Genomic DNA, 22,455 nt, shown 5'->3' on the forward strand with positions numbered 1-22,455 from the left:
AGGCACACTTGTCCGAAGAGGCTGACTCTGTTTAGTCGAGAAATAAGTCTTGTCTTCTCTCTTGGTATGCTGGGGGTAAGCAGAGCATACGGCATGGTGATAAATGGTGTCAGAAGGGTTTTGATGGATAGGATAGGTGGCAGAGGAGTGGCCTGTCTACGACAGTAGGAGACTCACTTCAAGGAAACCATATGCCAAAGTTTGGTTTACAGTGAATGAACTTAAGTGCGATCTCCTCTCCACCTGATGTTTCATTCTGCACCAGGGTCAGTTTTATATAAATTTTAATTAACAAAGCAGATCTTGCTATCCATATTAAAAAAGGCATATCATAAGTTAAAACAGGAGGCTGGACACCATTCCAGGTGATAAGAAATGCTGGTGGGGCAGTGACAGAAGTTTGAGGACATGGTGGAAAAAGGAATTGAAGAAGTAGCAGTGAGAATGAAGGCTGTGGGATCCACCATCGAAGCAGACTCAGCCGGAGCTCAGTTCCTTCTCGGAGTCAACACCTTTAGTTATGTGCTGGTTCAGTCGCAGAAAATATTCACTATGTCCAACCTACATGGGCCTGATCATTCATCAGCAGCATCAGGAACCTGCTGGGGCACCAAAGGAGTTCTTGTTCTCAATTGGCCAGCTTTCATTAGCAGAACTTTGTGTGTGTGTGTGTGTGTGTGCGCGTGTGTGTGTATGTGTGTATATGTATGTATGTGTGTGTGTGTGGGGGGGGGGAACTAATTTTGCAAAAGTTCCTACCACTTTTATGATCTGATGTCAGCGTAATCTGATGATGAAGAGGACCTCCCACGCTGTAAATCTAACACAGGAACTGAGCCAAAACAAGACCCACCCATAAACACAGGTGCGCTGAGATGACATTTGGAAGGATCATCAAATGTACATATATAGGTTGAACTAAGCACCATAAATTAAGTTTTCATAATACTGGGTCTATACAATAGACAGTTCAACAGTCAGAGCTAAACTATACAGCAAATTTTCTGACACATTTCAGACAAAAGCAAAAAAAGAAAGACAGTAGAAGGATTTTAATTACCAAAATATTATGTTTTTATACTGTCAATATGAAAAGATAGAGATGGCATATAATTCCCTAACTGCAATCAAACATTGTGTTACCCAGGATATAGCAAGTCCAACAAGAGAAAAGACAACTCTGGATTTAGTTTCAATGGATGCACGGGCATCTTAGACAGCACGGACAAGTTGGGCCCAAGGACGTGTTTCTGCGCTATACAGCTCAAGGACACTATGAATGAAACTGTGCAGGGGAAAGGAGCATCAGGTGGAGACCACTTTTGTGACAACGACCGCAGTCCAGTTAGATTTAACAAGTGGTGAAAATGAAATGGTAGGAAATTGGTGCAAGGCCAGTTTTAGTAAGCTGAGAAGTGATTTTGCAGAAGTACACTGGAATAATATATGACAGTAAATCTGTTGCAGAGCAATGGGATATACTCAGGATGTTCACAGTAAACACACTCCCAATAGAACTGCCAAATTTAGAACTCCTTAGATGACAAGTACTGTTCTCTCTCAACAGTATGGATCCCAGCCTCACAGTAACTCAAATACTCCCATGCACATAGCCTTTATTACCTCACAGCTGGAATTTTCTTATTTATGTTTTATTAAAGTGCCATGTAGTTTTCAGGCCGTGTAAAAACTTCCTACTCAGAACAATGTTTGGTTCGGGTAGCTGTAAAAATAATTAGAGGGAACATTGTTGACAAGTCCATTCAAAATATGATTAGTAGGAAAAGGAAAGCCTTACAGAATAGAATGCAGCAAGGTAAGCAAAGTGAGGTCACAATGAATTATTGATGAATACAACATCAGACTTTCTTTCAGATCATGGTTTAATAAAAAATCAAGGGGATAGTTAAGAAAATACGAGGGCCTAGTATTGATGAGAAAAGCATTCAGTTGGATGGTATGAGGAGATTTATGAGGATGTTGCTAGGATTTGAAAAGCTGAATTATGGAGAGAGGATGAACAAGCTGGAACTTCCTTTTCATTGGAGCATAGAAGAATAAAGGATAATCTTATAAAAGGATATAAAATGCAGGGGACATTGACAGGATGAATGCACATAGTCTTTTACCCAGGGTTGGGGAATCAAGGGCTACAGTGTATAGATTTTTGGTTGATAGGGGAAGGTTTAATAGGAACATAAGGGGCAATTCTTTTCTACTCAATGGTTGAAGCAGGTACTGTAACAACATTTAAAACACACCTCTGAACAGTCAGAGAGAAATAGGCAGGTATATGAATAGGAAAGGTTTAAAGGAATATTGGGCTAAACACAGACAAATGGGATTAGTTTAGTTGGGAATCATGTTCAGCATGGCCCAGTTGCACTGAGGCACCTGCTTCCATGTAGTGTATGACTCTGACTCTGACTCTGCATAAATTGACAAAAGGGAAGGGCGATGCTGACACTGCTCACAAGGGGGTTTTGTGTGATGCATTGTGCGCAATATAAAAAGGGAATTATTTAAGGGGTTAGCATCTTTTAAGTTGGACCAATCATCAAGTTAGGATGAAATATATTGCAAACTGTTAAAACCTCCAAGTGAGGCTGCTTTGGCAAGTAAGGTGAAAATAAATCCAAAGGGTTTCTACAGTTATATTAATAGCAAAAGGATAGTGAGGGATAAAATTGGTCCCTTAGAGAATCAGAGTGGACGGCTATGTGCACAGCCAAAAGAGATGGGGGAGATCTTGAACAATTGCTTTTCTTCGGTATTCACTAAGGAGAAGGATATTGAATTGTGTAAAGTAAAGGAAACAAGAAGGGTAGTTATGGAAAGTATGATGATTAGAGAAGAGGAAATACTGGCGCTTTTAAGGAATATAAAAGTGGATTTGTCTCCGGGTTTGGACAAGATATTCCCTAGGACCTTGAGGGAAGTTAGTGTGGAAATAGCAGGGGCTCTGACAGAAATAGTTCAAATGTCCTTAGAAATGGGGATGGTGCCAGAGGATTGGCGTATTGCTCATGTGGTTCCATCGTTTAAAAAGGGTTCTAAGAGTAAACCTAGCAATTATCGGCCTGTGAGTTTGATGTCAGTGGTGGGTAAATTGATGGAAAGTATTCTGAGAGATGGTATATATAATTATCTGGATAGACAGGGTCTGATTAGGAACAGTCAACATGGATTTGTGCGTGGAAGATTATGTTTGACGAATCTTATTGAATTTTGTGATGAGGTTACTAAGAAAGTTGATGAAGGTAAAGTGGTGGATGTTGTCCATATGGACTTCAGTAAGGCCTTTGACAAGGTTCCACACGGAAGGTTAGTTAGGAAGGTTCAATTGTTAGACATTAATATCGAAGTAGTAAAATGGATTCAGCAGTGGCTAGATGGGAGATGCCAGAGAGTAGTGGTGGATAACTGTGTGTCAGATTGGAGGATGGTGTGTAGCGGTGTGCCTCAGGGATCTGTACTGGGTCCAATGTTGTTTGTCATATATATTAATGATCTGGATGATGGGGTGGTAAATTGGATTAGTAAGTATGCAGATGATACTAGGATAGGGTGGCGTTGTGGATAATGAAGTAGGCTTTCAAAGCTTGCAGAGAGATTTAGGCCAGTTAGAAGAGTGGGCTGAAAGATGGTAGATGGAGTTTAATGCTGAAAGATGTGAGGTGCTACATTTTGGTAGGACTAATCAAAATAGGACATACATGGTAAATGGTAGGGCATTGAAGAATGCAATAGAACAGAGGGACCTAGGAATAATGGTGCATAGTTCCCTGAAGGTGGAATCTGATGTGGATAGGGTGGTGAAGAAAGCTTTTGGTATGCTGGCCTTTATTAATCAGAGGATTGAGTATAGGAGTTGGGATGTAATATTGAAATTGTATAAGGCATTGGTAAGGCCAAATTTGGAGTATTGTGTACAGTTCTGGTCACCGAATTATAGGAAAGACGTCAATAAAATTGAGAGAGTACAGAAGAGATTTACTAAAATGTTGCCTGGGTTCCATCTCCTAAGTTACGGAGAAAGGTTGAACAAGTTAAGTCTTTATTCTTTGGAGCGTAGAAGGTTGAGAGGGGACTTGATAGAGGTGTTTAAAATTATGAGGGGGATTGATAGACTTGACGTGGATAGGCTTTTTCCATTAAGAATGGGGGAGATTCAAACAAGAGGACATGAGTTGAGAGTTAAAGGGCAAAAGTTTAGGGGTAACATGAGGAGGAACTTCTTTACTCAGAGAGTGGTAGCTGTGTGGAACGAGCTCCCAGCAGATGTGGTTGAGGCAGGTTCGATGTTGTCGTTTAAAGTTAAATTGGATAGATATATGGACAGGAAAGGAATGGAGGGTTATGGGCTGAGTGCAGGTCGGTGGGACTAGGTGAGAGTAAGAGTTCAGCACGGACTAAAGGGGCCGAGATGGCCTGTTTCTGTGCTGTAATTGTTATATGGTTATATGAAGAAACTGTAGAGAGTTAGGCCATTATTCTTTAAATCACCTAGGCTACAGGAGTGGTGTTGGAGGATTAGAGGACTGCTAATGCTGTTCTTATGATTAGAAAGGGCAGAAAGGATAAATAAAGTAATTGAGGATGGGTTAGTTTAAATTTAGTGCCGGAAAATTAATGGAATCAATTCCTAGGGACGGTAACAAATCTTAATTTGGAAAGACACAGGTTAATCAAAGACATTCAGCATTAAGTTGTTAAGATTTATCGTGACTGACTAATGTGATTGAACTTGTTTTGAGGAGCCAACAAGAATAGTAGATATGTCAATTGCAAACTACAAACTTCTAAGTTCAAAGAACATACACTTTAGCAAGGTTTTAGACAAGGTCCCACATGTTTGGCTGGTCAAAAAAGTACAGCCCATGAGATCCCAGGGAGAGGATATAATTGGATCCAAAATGATTCAGTGCAAGAAAGCTGAGGGTTATGACTGACAGATGTTTTTTGCAACTGGAAAATTGCTACCAGTGAAGTTTCACAGTGTTCATTATTCGGTCCCTTGCTTCTTGATGTAGTTATTAATGATTTAGATTCTTAGGAATAGGCAGGCATTGGAATGCATGTCCATAGATCCTTAAGAGGTAGCCATTCAAGAAGATAAGAATATGCTTTCTCTCTCCTAGTGAAGGAATACAAGAACCAGAAAGGTGTGCAACAATTGTATGGAATGGTTGTTAGACTTGCTCTCAGTTCAGGTCACATTACAGGAAAGATGTGATCACACTGGAAAAAGTGAAGAGGAGATTTATGTGAATGTTGTTTGCACAAGAAGATTTCAGTCAGAGGGAAAAATTGGATAAACTGACATTGTTGGAAGATTGGAGAATGAGGTTTAAAAAACAAGTGAGCTCTATAAAATTATGAGGGATCGAGACAGAGTAAATAGTACCTTTTTCCTTACCTCAGAATCAAAACGTGGGAGGCCAAGATACTGTACAAAATAAGTAAGAAAAGACTTTGAAGATGACGAAGTTGTTTTAACATAGAAAGTGACATAGGAGATTTGCTTAAGAAATTTGCAAACACACTCTTGGTGGATACATTTTTGCCTCAGCAAGCTTCAACAGATAGTGTAGATATTTCAAAGGAGACGATTCATACAGTGTTTCCACAATCTGCATGAACTTGCCAAACTCCATTCTGAAGAAGAAAGTATGATCTTTCGTCCACAGAGAGAGTATCTTTTGACCTAACAGTTTATTTCATTACTACTCTTTAAAGCAGTGCACGTAATAATTCTAGACACTAAGCCACCTGCTTACACCTGTGTCTTCTGTGTTCCCATCATTCCAACTCTTTCTATCACCAACAGCTCCAGTGACCTTGCGGTAAATTTCTTCTCTACACTGGCACTGTAATGAACTATCACTATCAATTCTGCTTTGGTGAAGGACATTTGGCATGGGAGATGGTGCAGTACGTGGAAGGCTTGTATGATTACGTTTGTGCATGTGCACACACATTCATGCATATGCATGCAAAATGTGCAAATGCATCTACATAGCAGTCTTTCCTTTTTTGTGCAGCTCAACTTGACCTATCCTAGAGGAGACAACAATAGGTACCTCCTGTCAAGATCTTTTACCAATAGCCCTTGTAGGTATCGCTCTATATAGGATCTCCCACCTGGCAGATATCTTGTTGGCTGGGATGTGTGTGTGTGTGAATCTGAAAGATTTCTCTACAGCCTCTTTCCTCTCTGCCAGGCACAGGGTGTTTGCTGCACTCAGATTGTCATTGAGTTGGAGGGTTGAAGCCTGTTTGTTGTTGCTGCACTAAATTGAGGGAAGTCATGTTTTGGCACTACTTCTGGGCATAACCAACCTGAGTGTTGTTTCAAATGTTTTTTATATACACATTTTGTTTTGATTTTACTGGGGCCTTATTTGGTGCTAGCAAGCCAAAAATAGGAGAGATCATTCCATTGTCTTATTAAATTTATTATTTTGTTTACTTAGTATGTTCTCCAAATGAATTTTAAACAGGCAGCATCTATTTATACTTGCAAACCAAAACTTGCTAAGTTGCAATATTAGCACTATAGTAGTGTGCCTCTCTGATTAGTATTAATAAAGTATATAATAAATCTGAGGTTATTTCCCATGATTTTTGTTAATATTAAACTAATAGTTATTTCCGCTAGTATATGTTATTTTAAGAAGTGCAATAGCTCACCTTAACTTTTCTCTGATCCTCAAAATTTTAGCCATAAGACCACTGACAGAGACAGAATTAGACCATTTGGCCTATTGAGTCTACTCTATGACGCACTCATGGCTGATTTATTATCTTCTCTCAATCCTGTCCTATTGCTTTCTCCCCGTTATTTTTGACACCTTTACTGCTCAAGAACTTATCAACCTCCATTTTTAAATCTACCCAATAACTTGGTCTCCACCGCAAATCAGTCTAAAGGCCAACACAGCAGATGGAGCACTTTAAACCATCCAACACACTGGGCTTTAACTAATCTTGTGCAATGTCTAGTTGAGTACTGAGGTTATTTTTTGGGAAAAGTTACCTGGTCGAACCACCCTCTTCTCCAGGATGGTTATTAGGTCAAAAGAAGTTCATCTGTGCTTTCAACTGCTTTGACTTTAATCCTGCTGGGCATCCCCACACTCTCTGCACTGAAACTAATCCAAATGGTGACATCAGGCTAGTTACCAACAACTCCACCATTGAATACATTATATTGGTTTATAGGTACTAGAGAATGGACTAAGAGGAGGCTGTCCTGTTATGATTGACAGGCAGGAAAATAATGTAACGTACAATGTCTTTAATGATTCATGACCAGTTGTACCATTCATAACATACCTTGGAAGTACAGTAAAGTCTTAAATAACATAACTCAGACAATACTGGTTGCCTTATTAAACTAATATGTTCAAACACCAAGAAAAATGAACCATTTTGAAGGTTCTACTACTTGTCTTGGTGTGGTTTTACCTTCCCCCAGATCCAAGCACATCGCTTTCTTACCTGGCTGCTTACGTCCTGGCAAAATGATCTCCGGGGACCACCTCATCTGCAAATGAAAAGAAGAAATGATGAAAAGTGAGGTCAAGTAATTCCCACTTTTCTCAGAGGGGAAATCCATTTTCTTTTGAAGGTCAGAAAAATAGCAATGTGATAAGGAAGAAACGATGTGTTTTCAGGAGATGCTATGAATTATTTTACCATTATTTTATTGCTGTTTATGGGAGCTTGCTGTACACAAAACAATTGAGGTTGCTGCAACCACAATGGCACATCTGTAGGTCATAAAAATGTTAGATGAATACAAGTTCTCTACTACCTAAAGGGAAAAGTCAAGATTGAGAACAGAGTCAAAAAAGCAACTCAAGGAGAATCTTGTGCACTAGACAATCGAGGAATGCTGATGTTATAAATCATTTCTTACACCTTAAGAGATAATTTTACAAACAGAATAAGGAAACATGCATTACATGGAGGACAAACCCGAGGGACTGGGTGTAGATTATTAAAGTAGAACAATACAGTGAGTCTACTCATCCCATAGAGTTGATCAGATCGCTTTCCAACCTATAGAATGCAAGGAATGGAATATAGGAGTGTTTTTTTACAATGTAAACAGCAGCCTGAAGTCAAAGAAGGTTTAAGCCAGAGATACCCATGTGGAAGCCCAAGCCAGGACTCCAGTGTTATCTGGCTCACTGAGAAGAATCGAGCAGTGTATTAGTTAATGGGATGTACCAGAGTAATAGCTGCATTTAATGCAGGAGGAAGAAAATAATTCAAAAATGCATGACAATGTTGGAAACACCTGAGCATCATCATCCCCATTCCTGATCCACAGTCAGTTGGACAGCCCAGATGCATGACATTCTGGGTAGTCGGACGTACCTTAGAGTGACACTCTCATCTAACAGCTACTTGAAGCTAAAATCTTTTCCCATTTACAATCCAATAAGAAAACAGTGAACTAGTTTTGAAAGAGTAAGTTACACCTCATTTAGGGAATAACATGAGATATTTTCTTCGGTCAATTCAGTTGTTGATCTGCCTCAACATTTCCACAAATGAAACAGAAACCGGCAGTAAAGCAGCAAAAGTTGCTTTTACCTCTCCATTTCATTTCAATAGAAGACCGAAGAAAATTCATTTCCTACTTTGGTCCCTTTCCAAATGCCTTCCATCACTGCTTGAGCTAGAACACAGTTTACAATGGTGAGCATCTTAATCTTTTTCTCTTTAGCCTTTTTAATGCATTATGTCTCTTCTGCATTTTTTTCTATCTTGCTTTCCTTTTTTTTCCCCTTTCAGTTTGCTTTCCATTTTTGTTTGAAACAAAGATAAGTTTGCAAGTTAAAATCAGGAATCAAGTATCTGCAACAATGTACAACTCCCATAGCTCCTTGAGGGTGACAACACCAAATGGACAGTTTGGTCAAGGTGGCAATTGGCCTGCTTGCCTTCATTAGTCAGGGAACTGAGTACAAAAGATGGCAAGTCACTTTTTTAGTTGTATAAACTTTGGTTCTGCCACATCTGGACTATTAAATTCTAGTTACTATACACTTTATGAAGGATGTGGAAGCTTTGGAGAGGGTGCAAAAGAGTTCCATCAGGGTTTTACTTAGAATGGAGCCTATTAGCTATAAGGAGAGGTGGGACAAACTTGGACTGTTTTCTCTGGAGCGTCAGACACTGAGGGAAAACCTTCTTGAAGTTTATATGAGATGCATAGATAGAGTAGATTGGCAGTGCTTTTCTCAGTGTGGAAAGATAACCACAGGGCATAAGCTTAATCTGAAAAGTGGAAAATTTTTAAAGGAGGGAAATGTACCTGGAACGTGAGAGAAGCAGATATAACAGCAATGTTTAAGAGGAAATTAGACAGACATCTAAACAGGCAAGGTGAATGGACCGCATGCAGCTAAATTAATTAGCTAGATAGGCATGGTTGGTGCAGACATGGACAGCCAACGAGCCTGCTACTATATGGTGATGCTCCATGTTTTATAAGTGGTCATACAAATTTTAAGGAAGTTTCTTACTTGACCCCCAGTTGTTTTCATGGCAGGGTGTGTTATAAGAACTTATACTGCTTATAAGAAAAAAAGGAATTCACATTAAGTGAAGATTAATTCCTGTGCAAAGTGCAGATGCAATTTTAATAGCACCCAGTACACTGGAACACACTTTTTAATGTTTAATATTCCTGGAAAGTGGACCAAAAACTGTTAAAATATTGCATGAGGAACGCAGCATGGCTATGCATAGTGGTTTCTGTGCCTGAAGTCAGAATTCAGTTGGTGGAGTAATTGCCATCTGCTAGGTGTTTTGAAATTCCTTAGATATTGATGAGAAAATTTTGAAAATGACAGCAGTTTAGTCATTTCTTAAAGCTTTCAGTGAAAAAATAACACCTGTTAAAGAATTGCAATGCATTAGACATTACTTTTTTTGACTGCAAGTGGTCCATTGGCAGGTGAGTGGTGGTAGAGGCAGATACATTAGGGGCATTTAAGAAACTCTTAGATAAGCATATGGATGACTGAAAAATTGAGGTTTATGCAGGAGGGAATGGTAGGAATGACCTTAGAACAGGTTAAGAGGGCCTGTACTGTGCTGCAATGTTCTGTATCATATAATGGCTGAGACGTAAACTCTATATTAAGAGTGTTGCTATGAGAACTAAAGGAAGTGGAGGTGCGAATGAGAGATTCATCTTTTGCAACTACACTTTCTATAGGAAGATGCACCTTCCTACTGGCAATAACCAGGCATAAAATAAATGTGCTGCTCCCTCAGAGTGAGTGCCATTTTGCAAAGTCCTTCGGCTTTTATTGTTCAAATGAAATTAACTAACTCAATTTCTGGGAAGAAATCAGAATTTAGATCTATAAGAAGGTGAACTGAACCTTGACTTCTGTATCATTGTCACTCCTCTGAAACCTGCTGGGAAATGAATATAAATGGACACTGGCAGGGCAGAATTGAGTACAAGAGTGAGTCCCCACAATATGATCAATATCTCACACCAACAGTGGCCACACACAAATACTGTGTTTATGGTTGCATCCAAAATCTATTTCTATCCTCAGGAGGAGGAGGCAGTAAACCACGGATCGCAGAGTGGAGAAAAAAATGTAATTGAAAATGTCTTTCATTTACAGATCTTCAACTGTACGTTTAGTAACACTCAGATACAACAAGTCCAGTTAAGCAGAAGTTTACCTTTCAAGCAGAAACAAGTATTGAAATACCCAAGACGTTATATTGAAAAGCCTTGTAATCGGACTCCTCAACCCCCTGTATTAATAATGATTCTGTGGCTGCTAGGCCATAAATCTGGCTCAAAGTCCAAAACTTGCAATGCTCCATTTCCCGTTCATTTAAATGGCGAACAGAGCACTTTGATTTTAAATGCAGCTATTGGAAGCTGTCCAAAACTTTTTTTTTCCCCTTGGCCACATATACTTTCTGGCCATGGTCTCAGACTTATCAAACCTCCTTTACTAGCTTAGCATTTTCAACTACACACAGGTTGATAGTTTATTGAAATAACAGAATCTGATGTTGGCAAGTGAGCATTAATCCAGTACTCTCAGTTCACAGTTTAAATTTCAGCACTAATGCTGCTTTCTCTCAGCAAGGAGGTAATACATGCATCTAATATTGCAATCCCATGCCATGACCCTATGTTAATTAGTAAAACTGCTGCTATTACCAACTGGCTGCAAGCCAACAACTCTTTAATGAACCAAAGTAGCTTTAAAGCTCAGAAAATTTTGCAACAGCCCCCAGAATGTAGTGATTCATACCATACTTTATAGCTTGCAAAATATCTCAACCCATTTGAGATCGGAAGTTTACATCTACATCCAATCCTTCAGAAGTAATTCATTGTTTATCAGGTTCTTTTCAAAAAAAAAATCACACAAAAATGCATAGTGATCAGGGATTTACAAAACTATTTAAAATTTCATATTAAAATACTGTTATTATCATATACAAAACACTGAGTTCCCAAGGTGTGGTAAACCATGTATATATATATATGTTGTAACTCGGTTGCCTGTCTAGACACACCCCTCTGCTGACTACCCCTGTGGCTCCTCCCACAGAGTCCTGTATAAAGGTTTCGCCTTGCCCCTCCCCCTCAGTCCGGGGGCAGACACTCACTGTGGAGGTCGTATTGTACAGCGAATAAAAGCCTTTCAGTAATTTTACCAAACCTCAGTCTTTTGGAGTAATTGAAGGTGCTTCACAAGGGGGGCGGCGGGGGGGCACCGTTCTCAGATCTCCCCCATTGTCAGGTACCATGGTGCACTCAGGATGTGTAAAAGCACCATACAAACGCAGATACTTGGCTTTTCTTTTAAAATACCCAGCCAACTTTTTACCTGTTGGATATCAGAACAGGACAGTTGATGTTTTTTTCAATCAGAAAACAGGGAGCCGTACAAATTAGAAATGATTACAAGGTTCCATTCAAAATACCACTAGTGGTAAACATAAATGTAAACAAAACCACTAGTGACTGCAACTCATTGCTATTGAATCATTAGTATCACAAAACTTGTTCATACATTACTGTGCAATCCTTCAGGCTTTTCTAATTGATATTTATTCCTTAGTAGCTTTCAGCTGTATGTGCACCAGTTCATAGTTCATTGAAATTACAGAATCTAATGTTAATTCAGTTACTGTCTGCTACAACAGATGGATTAAAGCATTGATATCTTCCCCCCCAGGCAGCCCTGTCCAGAGTTCATTATCAAATCGAAGTTAATTCTGAAACAGTGAAGTGTTATATAAAGCTAAAACTCCAAACCTACAGCATGTATGTTTTAAACATTTTGAATTAATCAAAGACCTAAAAAAAAAGTTAATAGGAATCCAAACTTTAGCCTTAATTCTTCAAGTCTTTTTTTTCCCTTTATTTCTAAAGAACCTTCAAACCTCAAAGCAACAGCTCTAAGATTAACAATTAAATGCAAAATGTTTTAAATGCTGTATGTCGATTCAATCTTGCAGACTTTATGTTATAGAAGTTACCTCAGGGGCTTCTTTAAATTTCTAAGGGATAAAAGATATCAGCTGTTCCTCCAGATTACTGCAGTGGGATCTGTTCTCCTTATGCTGTTACTGAAACCCACTTGGAATAGATACAGTTCAGTCTTAACTTTCTGTTATTACGGCTGCAGAAAGTAAAATGAAAGGTCAGAAGTTTTGGTTACGTCTTTCTGCTCTAAATTTACACCCCTAAGGCAACCCACATATATAATCATAATCAATGGAGAACCCAGACCGATTATTACAAATGTAAGCAGACACCTCAAATGGATTAAGCAATCAAGGATCTGTGTTATTCTCATAATAGTGCATTTTAAAGCATCATTATAATGTTCTTGTACCAAGAAACCTTATTTACCATCTGCCTCATCTTTCTAGGTTCATGGCGGGATCTAAAAAGCAAGCTATTTTAACTGGAGATATGTGATCAGCACCTGGATTGCACTGCCTCTCGTTTGTACTTATAACTTGCCACAGTGTACAATGAGAATCTCTGTGTAAAAGAAGAAAATGTTCCTGCCATCAGAATGTTCCAAAGTGTTTCACATCTATCTCACTATATTTCAGACAAAGCAATGAAAGCAATTGTTTCTTTTGTGTTGGTTATGGATAAATGTTAGTCAGAACACCGGGAGAACCGTGTTATTCTTTTTTGAAGAGAACAATGAGATTCCCACCCTCCCACACACAAGAGAGATTGGCTGCTTTTAGCGTAAAATGCCAGGGGAACTCAGCAGGTCAGGCAGCATCTATGGCGAGACACTTCATCAAGACTGGAAAGGAAGGGGGAAGAAGCCAGAGTACAGTAGTAGTAGTAGTAGTGGGAGTGGAAGGAGTAGCTGGAAATCTTCATGAAGAGTTTAGGTCCAAAACGCCGACTGTTCACTCCTCTCCAATAGGCGGTGCCTGACCTGCTGAGTTCCTTCAGCATTTTGTGTTAGTTCCTCTGGATTTCCAGCATCGGCAGAACCTTTTGCGTTATTGTTTGCCAATTGTAAGGCAGATCGGATATTCCCTCCAACTACTTTCTGGGATTTTCAAAGCTATTATTATTTTGCCTTAGGCACTGGTTCTATTCTCTTCCCTGGAAGCAGCCTGAAGCTGAAACTGAACCAGACTCTTCTTAACTTTGATGCCACAACTGAAAGCAAGATGATAGTTGGAACTCGTATCCATGTCACAACAAAGACTGTTTACTTTCACCACTAATAGTGCTCAATTTCACCCTGCCTTAGGTTGTCCTCTGCTGAAAGCACCATGCTTATGCTATTTATACCACTGGTCTTCACATTTCCAGCATGCTTTCAGCCAGTCTGGTTTATTCTAAATATTACTGCCCATGCCCTAATTTGCATCACATTCTGGTCTCCCAACAACTCTGTGCTAGTTGAGAACATCACAACTTTAAAGTTTATACACTTACTTTTAGATTCCAACCCCCCACCCACCCAAAGTCTTACTGCCTCTTTTCTCTGCACTTTTCTACAGCCTCATGACCCTCAAAAATATCAACATTGTCTGATTCTAGTATCCTGATCACCCTTAGATTTAATTAGCTGCTAAGGCCTCAGCTCTGGGACTCCTTCCCTACAAATTCTTTCTTTAAAGTCATTCTTGTGAGCGCCAAAATAAACTCAACATTTGCAAAATTTCTTATGGGGCTTAGTATCAAAACTTGAAGAGGGTCTGTGAAATGCCTTGGGTTATTTTGTTATAGGCAAGATGCTTTTGGAATGTTTTTGTTACATCTGAAGAACGGTACCTCTGAAACTGCAGGATTCCCTCCATCCTGCGCTACCTTGCCAGTACGATTTTTGAGATTAGTAGAGAATTTACAGTCCTGCATTCTTCAAACTTGAGATTTGTTTAAAGCACAAAACCACTCAAAAATATTCACACTTCACCCACCCTAGAACATCAGCTAAGTTTGTTTGCTAACTGCAACTAATGCAAAACAAATCGAAAGCCATTGGTATTTGGGATAATTTTATCGACAGTTAAAGTGCTGGACAGCAGAACACTTTGGACATTCAGGAATGGTATCACAATCTCCAGGATTTGTAGGATGACTTGCAGAACACAGGTTGTCCTCTGCCCCAAAATTAGAAGCACATTCTCAAATGTAGTACAGTAACTGTTATTTAAAGAGAAAGTTTAGAGAAGAGGGAAATGGTTATAAGATGCTAAATTGGAGAAAAAAAGGTTTCAGATCCTCAAATGGATAATAATAAATTTTGGAATGGTTAATGGGGAAGTCTAAATCTCAGAAGCTATGTGCAGAATAGTAATTAACTTGCATATGGCACTTGTTTCTTTTCTGTTTTATTCTCCAACCACACGCCGGAGTTTAAAGTAAGGCAGTCTCCCGCTGAATCCTTGTCAAAACTGCATAGAAGGTTAGTTTGTAAATGGAGCCGAGCCAGAAACCATGGGGTTTTTCATTTCAGTATGTTGACAAAATTTCAAATTTAAAATTTTCAAGAGTGAATTCTTCCTGCGTGCAAATGAGCTTGGGGAAGGTGGTGTTTCCCATTCTCATTAATTGTAACTATTAATTTGCTGATGTGACATAAAGCAGGGAGATATTTCCCACATTAAGTGTGCCAATTTCATTTTATAAGTTCTTTTAAAAATATGAACCGAAATATTAGTGTATGTGCAAAAACATTACACAGACCACAGTTGGTTAGTGTTTTACTTCTGAGGCTAATTGGTTAGCACCTGAGACAACAGGGGCTTAAACCCAACAGTCTTATGTTAACTGAAGAGGAGATATGTAAATGGTAAAGTGGCAAAACAACTGCCCCGAACAAAATCCTGCACGAAGCATGTTTATTTCACAGCTGAGACATGGCACTACCATGGCAAAATCTTCAACCTCATCTACCCATTCAGACTCACTTGAGGAGTGGAACCTCCAGGACAATTCTGAACTGAAAATTAGATGAAATGGAGCACAGGCTGTTTTGCTTTGAACGTAATTTGCCCCGGCCCAAGTCAGCAGTCTGAAATATTTGAAGACAGCAGGACGTGCAGGATCCATTTGCAAAAATGTCATTATGTATCACACCGTCCTGTTCTCTTTAATGCAGTTTTTAAACCAATCCGGTTGTAGAGTTTTAGAGCCTAATAGAATGGAAACCAGGCCCTTCGGCCCAACTTGTCTATGCTGACCAAATTGCTTAACTGAGCTAGTCCCATATGCCTGTGTTTGGCCACATCCCTCTAAACCAGGGCTTCCCAACTTTTTTAATGCTATGGACCAAGATTATTAAACAAAGGGCCTGTGGACCACTGCTCTAAACCTTTCCTATCCACGCATCTATCCAATTGTCTTTTAAAGATTCTAATTGTACCTATCTCTACCAGTTCTGGCAGCTTGATCCATATACACACCAACCCATTGAAGTAAGTCATCTATATGTCTTCTTTACATCCTTCACCAATGTTGCTGCACAGGTATGTCAACGTCATTCAAGGCCATCAAGTTTAAATTGTGAATGGCATAGTACACTGCTTGGATATGAAGCTGAAAGAATTGAGGTAGAGCCTTCAAATTAATATTATACTATAATGGAAAACTGCAAAAAAATTGTCTGACTGAGCATTCATCCTACAAGACTTCCTAGGTAAAGGTGTTGGCTTTAAATCGGGAACAGCTAAATCTAAAAGGTAAACAACAAATCTTAAAGGTGTTTTTTTTTGTAGTTTCCTTCTGGCTTTCTCTGAGGAAGTCTGCATTTAGTTAGCTGTTGTTACTCACATGAGATTTTATAGGGAAACGTTAACAAGCTTCAGCTGTGGTCTATTTTGTAAACAAAGGGAGTGCAAGGGAGAAGGGAAGCAGCATCTGGCTAAGGTTGTAGAGTATAGCCTTGAGCATCGTCATTGCTGACTTTTCCATAATTGGGAAGCATGTATTATGCTGGTATAATTCACCCTTCATTTCCAACCAGCAAAAACAAATATACTTACTTTTACACCAAATGTGTTATTCCCTTTCAATAATAGCAAATCCCATCATATAATAAAAAGGCATTCTTCAAGTTCTGGTCAATTGTACAACACTTTGATTTTCAAGTGAGCAGTGTAAAAAAGATTATTGGCCCATGTGCCCAAAACACATGATGACAAGCTGGAAGTATATTAAAGGGCCACTGTCATATCAATTTGCTTCTTAAAGAGGCAACATGCTAAGAAAACAAAAATTGAAAATATTGTTGCATCAACCGTGGAACGATTTTGGCAAATGTAGATAAGAAAAGTATATTCTTAAATAGTTTTAATGACTGGGCGGCATTAAGATCACCAGTGCTTCGGGTGAAACACCAAAGCCCAGGAACAGAAAAGTCTATAGAGAGTGGCTGATATGGCCCAGCCCGTTACAAGAAGATCCCTCCCCACCATTGAACATACTTACAAGGAGCACTGCCACAGGAAGGCAACATCCATCAACAATAACCCCCACCATCCAGGCCATGCTCTTGCTACCACCATTGGTTAAGAGGAGCAGGAGCCTCAAGTCCCACACCACCAGATTGAGGAACAATTATTATTTATTTTTCTGTGAACGCATGCATTAAAATGAATCTCAGGGTAGTATATGGTGACATATACGCACATTGATAATTTGCTTTGACTTTGACAAACAGATGGAGGTTATCAGTCTTCCGAGCAGTGCGGATGATTTAGGATCTGACCTCCAAACTAGAGTTGGGAAAGTGGAGTTCAATTACAAACCCACTTGATGAAAGATCATCAGCCCAACACATTAATTCTGCTTTTCTCTCCACAGATGCTACTGAGCCTGCTGAAAATTTCCGTCATTTTTCTGTAGATATCCAGCAGTGGCAGTATTTCGTTTTTTGTCAGATGATTTCAAGCTGAGAAAGAGCATCTGTTTTCTCAGGATATTTGTTCAACAGACTGCTTGGGTACATTCTGGAACGACCTGGAAAGAAGCCAAGAAGAATGTGGTGTGGGAGGAGCTCCACAACTGCTTAACTTCAGTGCACTTAATTGTTAGGTCAGGGTCCAACTCCGACGTTACGGTGAAATTCAGCAAGCGATGGAAATCTGAAACAAATAAAGGTTTTTCAGGGCAGGTGTAGCAAATTCTGTGGAGATGCAGCAGTTTTATTGTTTATTTCTTTACTTATTTATTTAAAGCACAGCATGGCCTTTCCAGCACAACAAGGCGGCACCACCCAATTAGACCCATTAACCTACTAACCTGTATGTCTTTGGAATGTGGGAGGAAAACAACACTTGGAGGAAACCCACAAGATCAAGGGAGAATGTACAAACTCCTTAAAGGCAGCGGCAGAAACCGAACCCAACTCGCTAGAGCTGTAACAGCATAGCACGAACCACCATGTTACCATGCCACCCCTCTCCACCCTCAACGTATTGAGTACTAGAACTCCTTTCAAGCTTTAGTTGCTTCCTCTCTCCTTTCTAAGTATTTCTAGCAGTTTATTTTGTATTTTATTCCCAACTTATTCAATGGTTCCATTTAATATCAACCTGAAATTCCTGCTCTCCACAGACGTCCACAAAACAGAAGAGCAACCCCAAAGAATCAATGACAGAAAAATCGTAAGAACCCCAAAGCAGATGGGCTGGGAGAAGTTGCTCTCCGGCACCATCTTTGCTCCCAGTGTTCTGACATATTTCAGAAAAAGTGCTTAACCAAAAACCCTTCTGTATCATCGACTGGGAGAGTATAACTGCATCTACAGGCTCATATTTATCTCTGAGGCTCTGTATAGACATGGAAATATTTCTAACTAGATACTTTAAATGTCATTACATTTGCATTAATGTACTCTAATGACCAGATTTGTGTTTGCTTGATGCTGAAAGGAAAAACGCATCAGATAACCAACTTACTTCATAACATTTAAATTTTGAAGAAAATGTAAAAGATCACAGGATGCAAATTCATCCCAGCTCCTTTGAAAAATGCATAATGTAGCAGTACATGGTTCTGAAAATTGGTTACACTGATTACAAAGGGCAGCATTTTGGAAGCAAAGGACAATGGTTTGATCACTTCTTTAATACTACTGACTGATTCCAAATTTCTAGGTAGCTATACAAGTGAAGGGGAAAAACAAAACAGGGATGAGTACCCTGATTTTGTAGCACAGGGTCTTTTTGTTTAAGCAAGTCAACAACAGTTGAGGGTGACCGACTAAATCCATCATCTCAGTTTTCCCAATCACTTAAAACGTTCAATAGCTGTAATTCAAGACTAAAATGGTCTTCAGTTTCCAGCAAAGAACCAAACTGGACATTTCAAAAAGGCTTGGTGCATTTCCGTTAGATTCAGTGCTTGGCATATTAGAAAAATTGGGTACAGCAAATAGAAGAAAATCAGGTCAGGACAACATTCCAGTTAGATTTTCTTGCATTGAACATATGACTACGATGAACTGAATTCATGCTGCTGTATAGTTTCAACTAAAGAAGCAAATATTTAATGCTAACATTCCCTCAGCACCAAGGAATGCTGTATCCCTAGAACTGTCATCCTTTGGTGAAGGAACCATCTCCTTCTCTAGGTGGGGAATGAATATTCTACGCTACCAGCTGAAGAACAAGGTGTTCTCCAATAGCCACAGTCAAATTATGTCTATTGATTAACTGTGTAGGCTTTGTTCAATTAGCCTACATAACAGGCTCCACGAAACAGCGAAAGATGTAACAGAAATAAAGAAATTGAAGAATTGCTTGCTCAAAGTAATACAGTCTCTAGTTAAAAGGTTAACAGATTAAAATAAATATTTCAAAGTTCAAAGTAAATGTATTATTCAAGCATGTACATGTAACCATATTCTACTGTGAGATTCTTTTTCTTGCAGGCATTTACAGTAAAACAAAGAAATACAATAGAATGAATGAATTAGAAGTACATACAAAGACTGACAAATAACCAATGCACAAAAGACAAACTGTGCAACTAAAAAATAAGTAAATAACTAATACTAAGAACACGAGTTGCAGTATCCTTGAAAGTGAGTCCACAGGTTGTGGATTCAGTTCAGAGTCGAAGTGAGTGAAGTCATACCTTCAATGAGGAAACCTGAACTAAGTTTAAACGAAGGTCAAAGTGAGGATTTGTTTTGTAACTATTTCAGCCCCATCGGGTTCATTTCACTGAAGTGCAAACAGCAGAATACCTAGACAGTACAAAGTGCAGTTAACCATTTCCCCTGGTCAGATTTAAGAGGGTCAACTGAAGGCAATATTACATTTGCAGGAAGTAAGATTTCCCCATACTTTACAAAGTCATTGCACTACACACGTGCTGACAGGGGTATTATCTGTGGTGGGCATTCAGGGATCAGGATCAGAAGGCCCACTGTGTTACACAGACTCTGGTAACAATAATCCCAATGTTCTAGTAAGTAAATATTGTTAAAAGGATTTTTAATAAATGAGAATTCATTGGGCAATATATCATAAACTAATTTCGACATTTGCCCTTTCAATTTAAAGTTCAGCTGGGTTAAAAAACAAATTATTAGTAACAACTATCCCAATAGTTATAAAGTGTAACTTACAAATATTCTTGCTTTAAACAAGACACATACAATAAGTGTTGGTCAAGTGATCCTCTGATTTCGTAAATTTTGTAAATACTGAGTGACCACCATATATTCAGCTCTAGTTTGGTGAAACATTGCTGATTGTTCATGAGACTGAGTAATATTTAATTACACACACACACACACACACACACACACAATCCAATTGATGAACTTAGCTACATTTCTGCCATTCTACAACCTTTTCCTGGAAGTAATCACTATTTTTGGCTACCCTGATAAACTGGATTGAATAAAGTAGAACAAACGTAAACGTGTAATGAATGTGTTATACATCTGCACCTCCTTGTGGCAATTTTCAGAGAAGGACGTGTGTGGGGATGCCCCAAAGGCATGAAATGAATTAACTATATATGATTCAAATCTGGCTTTCCTTTTAAAAGGAAGGTTATCCAGAGACTTGGGAATAGTATGTGTGAACCCGGGAGGAAATTAAACTGTGAACAGAAATACAGTTCTGCTCAAGCCTGCTCCATCGTGTTACATTACTGGCTTGCTTCATAACCTCCAACAAGGATACCTTCAGCACTGTCCTTTGCAAATATTAAATTAGCAAACATTTCCTGTGATCTGGTAGAATGAAATTACAACATTATATTTCTAAGCAGATGGTTGAGACTGGACTGAAAGAACAATCTGCTGGGAAAAATCTTATTGGTTCATTGTTAGGCCAACAGATGGAGGATTCCACCTCTGGCAGGCAGACAGGCCAGCGTGAGAGATGGAAGACGACCAGCTTCTTATTCATTATGAAACATGTTATTTAGATAATTAGTTTACAGTGAGTTGGTTTACAAATTTGCATTGTTTAATTGTACTTATAGTGAGGCAAGGAGGAGGCCATTTGACCTATTATGTCCATGCTGACTCCCAGGGAAGCCATCCTATCAGGCCCATTCCTCCTCATTTTCCTATAGCCCTGCAACTTATTTCCCCTCACAGGCCATTCAATTCATTTCTGATTCTTTTTGCAATTAACCTACACCAAGGGATACCTTACAGTAGCCAATTAACCTGTGAGACTTTGTGATGTGGGAAATACCAGGAGGGATCCTGTCCATTCCAGGAGAGAATACCCAAACCCCGTCTAGACAGCTCGTGAGGTGGGGATTAAACACAGGCATCAGGAATTGTGAGGCAGCAATGCTGCCATACTGTCACATTGTTGAAATTACTGAATCAAATTTAAGAGTCTATCAACTAATATCTACTGAAAATAGGCAGCCTAATCCAACATTTGAAATTAAATTAATAGATACATCTGAAATTGTTTGTCTGTTGTTCCACAATTTCTTTTATTATCCAGTTCTGATAGTGAGGTCTCCTTTAGGATCTGCATACCACAAACTGTAATAAACTAATAATCCAATTTAATGATCTGATTTAAGTGATCTGTACTGTAAAGGCAAGATGACACAACCATGGCTAATGAGAGAAGTCAAAGACATCATAAAAGTCAAAGAGACAGCAGAGAACAATTAGTAGGAAGTTAGAGGATTGGAAAGCTTTCAAAAACGAATAGAAGGCAACTTAAAAAGCCATTAAGATGGTAAAGATGGAATATGAAAATAAGCAAGACAAGAATATTAGAGAAAATACAAAAAGATAAATAAAGTGTAAAAGAGAGATGAGAGTGGAAAACGATGCTGGAGAGGTAGTAATGACAAATGAACTAAATAAGTATTTTGCATCTGTCTTCACTGTGGAAGCCATAGGAAGAAGCACATTGCAGTTGTCAGGGAAGTGTGTGAAGTTACCATTACTAGAGAGAAGGTTGAGGAACTGAAAGGTCTGAAGATAGATAACTCACCTGGACTAGGTGGTGTACATCCCAGGGTTCTGAAAGAGGTGGCTGAAGCTGTCAGGAAGGCATTAGTAATTATCTTTCAAGAATCACTTGATTCTGGAATGGTTGCAGAAGAATGGAAAATTGCAAAAAACAATCCATTCTTCAAGAAGGGAGAGAGGCAGAAGAAAGGAAACAATAGACAAGTTAGTCTAACCTTAGTTGGGAAGATGTTGGAGTTGATTATTAAGGATGAGGTCTTAGTGTACTTGGAGGCACATGATAAAAGAGGAGGTAGTCAGCATGGTTTCCTCAAGGGAAAACCTTGCCTGACAAATCTGTTGGAATTCCTTGAAGAAATAACAAGCAGGATTGACAAAGGGGAATCGGTTGATGCTGTGTACTTGGATTTTCAGAAGGCCTTTGAGAAGGTACCACACATAAGGATGCTTAGCAAGCTTGAGCCTATGGTATTACAGGAAAGATTCT

The 22,455-nt window shown here is 39.1% G+C and overlaps 1 protein-coding gene across 11 annotated transcripts in view; it reads right to left on the reverse strand.

Moving 5' to 3' along the window:
• The window catches only part of sema6d (semaphorin 6D), a 357,509-nt gene that overhangs the window by 210,368 nt on the left and 124,686 nt on the right, over nt 1-22,455 (reverse strand). For 10 of the 11 annotated variants that reach the window (XM_072278177.1, XM_072278174.1, XM_072278176.1 and 7 more), the window contains one exon: nt 7,504-7,549. The exons of the other annotated variant lie outside the window; for it this stretch is intronic. In XM_072278177.1, coding sequence (XP_072134278.1) covers nt 7,504-7,549 — 46 coding nt within the window. Of the gene's footprint in view, nt 1-7,503; nt 7,550-22,455 lie in introns of those variants that run through there. 11 annotated transcript variants of the gene reach the window in all.

Source organism: Mobula birostris, chromosome 14 (genome assembly GCF_030028105.1).
Source record: "Mobula birostris isolate sMobBir1 chromosome 14, sMobBir1.hap1, whole genome shotgun sequence".
Taxonomy (NCBI): Eukaryota; Metazoa; Chordata; class Chondrichthyes; order Myliobatiformes; family Myliobatidae; genus Mobula; species Mobula birostris.